Genomic DNA, 5506 nt, shown 5'->3' on the forward strand with positions numbered 1-5506 from the left:
TTGAGCTTGTTTGCAACATATATTTAGCACATATTTCAATTATATTTTGGCCACAAATGTTTTTTTTTGCCATATGGGTGCCTCCATTTCTTTCTGTTTTGTTGCCACGACGGCATCATCGTCCACCTTGTCTTTAGCTTATGTTAAAACAGTGCTCCTGGCCACTACAAACATAATCTGCTGGACACACTCAGCCCCAAATGCTGCTCCTAAGTGATGTTCATGATAATGAGTGTTTAACATGTGCTTTGACTTTTATCAGACATGGGAGAGTCATACACTCCATACCACTGGAAGTGTGGATATTTGGACAGGACAAATCTTGTAGTTATTTACCTATAGTTGCAAAATAAGGTGGATAATATTTAACAACATATGAGTAGATTTCTCTTTTATTTTATATTAGACTTTTATTTTGGCGAGTGGCGCGCAGGAAGTGCGTCACATACGCTGGCCTCGCTTCCTGTGGTAAAGGGATTTCCGTCAACAACAGATAAATTTGATCAAAACATCAATGACAGGAAACTGGTTTTTCGTGATCTTTTAAGCTCGTTGGGATAAAATATATCTAGCTAAAGCTGATTTCAGTATTTACATTTGTTCAAACGAGTCTGACACGTAAGACAGAACGTTATTATTATTATTACCGCTTTGAGGATCTTGTTTATGAACTTATTTGTTGTTAGTTGTTTATTTCACTGTGAATACACGACAGTGTTCTTTTCTTTTCATGGTATAGAGATGGTATTATGGTAATAATATACCGTGGTACTGAATAATGACTTCTTTTTTATGTACCATGGTTTTTATGAAACTGACGGGACTCAACCTGCAGCAAGAGTCTGTTTTAAAACATAGTAATAATGAAAATAATAATAAAAATATTAAGTGTCACCGAGTTGTATAAATGACAGCGTCCTCTGGATCATGTAACAGCACTCTGTTTGCAGAGAAATCATTTAAATTGAAAAGTCTGCTGAATATGTCTCCCTGGAGCACAAAAGCAGTCTTAAGTCGCTGGGGTATATTTGTGTTTAAATTGAAAAGTCTGCTGAATATGTCTCCCTGGAGCACAAAAGCAGTGTTAAGTCGCTGGGGTATATTTGTAGCAATAGCCAACAATACATTGTATGGGTCAAAATTATACATTTTTCTTTTATGCCAAAAATCATTAGGATATTAAGTAAAGATCATGATCCATGAAGATATTTTGTAAATGTCCTACCGTAAATATATCAAAACTTAATTTTTGATTAGTAATATGCATTGCTAAGAACTTCATTTGGACAACTTTAAAGATGATTTTCTCAATATTTAGATTTTTTTGCACCCTCAGATTCCAGATTTTCACATAGTTGTATCTCAGCCAAATATTGTCCTATCCTAACAAACCACACATCAATCTTCAAGCTTATTTATTCAGCTTTCAGATGATGCATACATCTCAATTTAACAAAATTGACACTTATGACTGGTTTTGTGCTCCAGGGTCTTGTAATGATGAATCGGCTGGGATTTGTCTGTTTTGGGGTTTGTTTCAGTGCAGGATGAACGCTCAGGTGGTGCGCAGGGGCATCAGCGTCCAGCAGTCTGACCTGATGTGTAAGAGAGGATGCGGTTTCTACGGTAACGCCGTCTGGCAGGGCCTCTGCTCCAAATGCTGGCGTCAGGAGAACCAGTGCACCCGAGCCAAGCAGATAGAGGACGACAGAGCGCTTGCCGAGAGGTGAGAGACTGGACGATGAATGATGGTTTCGCTCTCCTGTGGTCAGCTGCTGTAGTGCTGTGTGTCTGTCAGGCTACAGAGAGAGGAGGAAGCAGCGTCTGCCAGCAGCCGTGAGGAGGCGCCCTCACGACCAGAATCCTCCAGAACACACAGCGTGCCCATAGTGAAGAGGCTTTTCACCTCCGCTCCCAAAACACCTGCAAGGACAGGTACGACAGTGAGTTTAGAGTGCGTCACACACAGGGTTCACTTGGCCATGGAAACATGGACAGAGAATACACCTTAAAAATTCATTGCAATTTCTATTGTGAATATACAGTGTGTATATATATATATATATATATATATATATAATATAATTTATATTATATTATAAATAAATATACTTAATATATAAACATAACTTATTTTTCTGAAATATATACAGGCATGTGTGTGTATTTATATATACATAATAAATATACACAGTACACGCACTATCTTTAGATCAAGATATATTTACTTAGGATGCAAGTCTTGTTTTCTGAGAATATTTAACAAAAGTAAGTGAGTTTATGCTTAAAGCAAGAGCAAATATCCATCAGTGGGGAATGAAAGCTTGTTTTCCCTTTGAAATTAAGTTGATTTTTCTGAGCCCACTGGAAGATATTTTTGTTTTAGTCATAAACTCACTTCATTTTGATTAACTTGCCTTTTTTCTTTAGTCCTTGTGCTTCTCAAGTAGATCTTGATTTAAGAATCTTTATAGACATCTTGTGCTACAAAACAATCCACAAAACTGAGAACAAACTAAGTTTGTTCAGAAGGTGCAATAAAAATTATTTCCATATTCAAGTGGTATGAAAGAGAGGTAATCAAACATTGTTTTTGTTTTTTTTGTGGAAAATGAATTAAAAGTAATGTTGCAAACACAACTTATTGTGTGCACCCAAGACATTTACACTTAAAGACCATATTGATGTATTGTGATCTATTCAATTTATTCTTTATTTGGTCTTAAAAAGTCGGGCGTGAGTAGAGTTTAGTGAAATCCAACATTAACGAGTTTTAGCCTATTCTTGGCATAACTTAGTAGCATTTCACACACCCACATCCTTTTTAAGCTCAGTCTCAGAAAACAGAGAATTTCAGAAATTCCAGCACTTGCAGTCATGTGACATGGAGTTTGCACACATGACCATCTCGCTCTTGTTCTCACGCAGATGCAGGAGCTCCAAAGACAGCCGTGAGCCAGAGCACCTCGCTCAGCCGTGATCACGTGACACAGCACTTCATTGACTTCCTGAAGACCTTCCAGAGACCCGGATATGACATTTTTAAACGGTGCCATGCCTTCGTTGAAAATATTGCACACAAAAAGGTGATAAACAAATATGCTGATATGTTCCAGCATCCATGCTTTGGAAGCAATAAAGGCCAAATGTTGTACTACATCACAATTTGCACAACAATGTTTTATTACCTAAATGTTTTCTTTCTGCTTGCGCTGTAGGTGGCTGCAGGTGGTGAAGATTTCTCCGACTCGGTGCAGGATTTCTATCAAAACATGTCAGAATACCTACAGAACAACTTAAAAGGTACGACATGCAAACCCACATTGTTTGTTGTTTTCATGTTGTTTTCTGTAAATAATAAATCAGAAAGACCTATTCATTTATTTTATAAGAGTTATTGAACTAACTAAATTGAATGGAATGAATGCATATTCAAAGAATCCAGTAATAAATGAAAAAAAAAAAGTAATTACTGTTTTGAAAATAGATATGATCAGGTTGTATATACAAGATGTCGAATTGGACATTCAAAGCTCATTCATATTTACTGAAAGGAGAAGAGAAACCTGTTTGTGACTTGTGTAAGAAAACAAGTATAAAGCATATTTTAATAGAATGTTGCATTTTAAATGATACTTTACTCAGAAAATATATTAAAAGATATTTTCAAAGAAAGTCTCTCCCAGAGGAATTTTAGAATTTTATCACTGATTAAATTTAAAAGATTGTATATTACTTTTATTAGTACTATTCTTGTTTCTTGTATGTTTTTTGTATAGTGATTGTTTCTTAAGAAAATGTTATTTGATTGTAAATTATGTATTGAAATGATATTGTGGCCGTTGCCATGATTATAGCCATTGTTGCTGATATGCCGTTAAAACATAGATAGATAGATAGATAGATAGATAGATAGATAGATAAATAACTATTGAATTAACTATATAAGGGGTTGGCAACTTTTTGCCAGGAAGTGCCACTTTTTAAATTTTTGTCATAAAGAATCATTTTCAATTTTCCCAGTTATTAAATGTGCCATTAGTCACAAACTTGCTTATTTTATTAGTAACATTATATGCTAAAGTGCTCGTGCATCACCGTCATTGTGATATGTGTGTGGAAGGTGCAGGAGTCTACAGACTTAGAGATAAAAATCCATTCAATCACATAGTATGACTGAAGCAAAACAGATTTGTGCAAATTAAGCACTACTGCGATAATTAGCTTTGTGCTGTAAGTGGCTTGTGAAGCGCAGTGGTTGCAGAAAACTGAGCTGCACACTTGTATTGATTTGCATTGTTTAATTTTCTCACTTTAATTGAATTTATAGACTATTGTTATGCATGTGCAGGGGATATTGTCTAAATGCAATACATACACCTCTGTTGCTATTGACACATGCCAGTGATTGTGTCCTCTCAGCATGGCAGTGTTTGTGCCATAGTGTTACAGTGCTTGTCTCATAAAAACAGATCATTTGCCAGGTTTCTGACGGTTGTGTGTAAATGTGAGTCAGGGTCTCCAGATGTGATGGAGACGGTGATGGATGAGGTGGAGCGGTATGTGATGGGCCGTCTGTGTAAGCAGCTCTTCTGCCCTGACAACACAGACGATGAGAAGAAAGACCTGGCCATCCAGAAGAGAATCAGGTGTGCTGAAAGCGTCTGTCAAGTCAAGTGAGTTGAAATGTGAAGAATAAAAACGGCATAACACTTTGTGTGTCTGTGTGTGTGTGTGTGTGTGTGTCTGTGTCTGTGTGTGTGTGTTTTCAGGGCTTTGCACTGGGTGTCCATTGCGATGCTGTGTGCTCCAGTAGACGAGCAGATCCCTAAAGTATCAGACAGTGTGGAGAGAGCCATAACAGGTACAGACACATGTGTGCGGCATTATACACTCACAGCTGAGACGAGCAGATGTATAGTGAACTTAGGATAACACTTGCTTCATAAAACAGACAATATTGGTGCTATTATCTGATTTGGTGAGACACATTTGCAGCTGTCATACAATAATCGATATGCACACACGTTGCTACATTATTCAAAACATTAAAGCAATAATTCAACTGTGCTGTGCCTTTTTGCTTTGAGATATACACTACCGGTCAAAAGTTTGGGATCAGAACGATTTTTTATGTTTTTTGCAGGAGTCTCTTATGCTCATCAAGGCTGCATTTATTTGATAAAAAATACAGGAAAAAATGTAATATTGTGAAATATTATTATGATGTAAAATAATGTTTTTTTGTTTTAATATACATTAAAATCTAATTTATTGCTGTGATGCGCAGCTGTATTTTCAGCATCATTTCTCCAGTCTTCAGTGTCACATGATCTTCAGAAATCAGTATAATATGCTGATTTATTATCAGAGCTAGAAACTGTTGTGCTGCTTCATCAGCAGGGTTGATTCAGGATTCTTTGATGAATAAAAAGTTAAAAAGAAGAGCATTCATTTAAAATATAAATATTTTCTAACAATATACACTACTGTTCAAAAGTTTGGG

The 5506-nt window shown here is 36.3% G+C and overlaps 1 protein-coding gene across 2 annotated transcripts in view; it reads left to right on the top strand.

Moving 5' to 3' along the window:
• The first annotated feature begins 448 nt into the window (after nt 1-448).
• LOC107750081 (rab5 GDP/GTP exchange factor-like) overlaps nt 449-5506 on the top strand; it is a 10875-nt gene continuing 5817 nt past the window's right edge. Inside the window, exons 1-7 of one of the 2 annotated variants that reach the window (XM_016565343.1) lie at nt 449-618; nt 1542-1726; nt 1799-1935; nt 2929-3086; nt 3219-3303; nt 4517-4649; nt 4773-4864. In XM_016565343.1, the coding sequence (XP_016420829.1) occupies nt 1548-1726; nt 1799-1935; nt 2929-3086; nt 3219-3303; nt 4517-4649; nt 4773-4864 (784 nt within the window). In that variant the 5' untranslated portion in view covers nt 449-618; nt 1542-1547. The remainder of the gene's footprint in view (nt 619-1541; nt 1727-1798; nt 1936-2928; nt 3087-3218; nt 3304-4516; nt 4650-4772; nt 4865-5506) is intronic. The other variant, XM_016565344.1, reaches the window with a different exon arrangement.

This window comes from Sinocyclocheilus rhinocerous, unplaced genomic scaffold (assembly GCF_001515625.1).
Source record: "Sinocyclocheilus rhinocerous isolate Xijiao unplaced genomic scaffold, SAMN03320098_v1.1 scaffold722, whole genome shotgun sequence".
Taxonomy (NCBI): Eukaryota; Metazoa; Chordata; class Actinopteri; order Cypriniformes; family Cyprinidae; genus Sinocyclocheilus; species Sinocyclocheilus rhinocerous.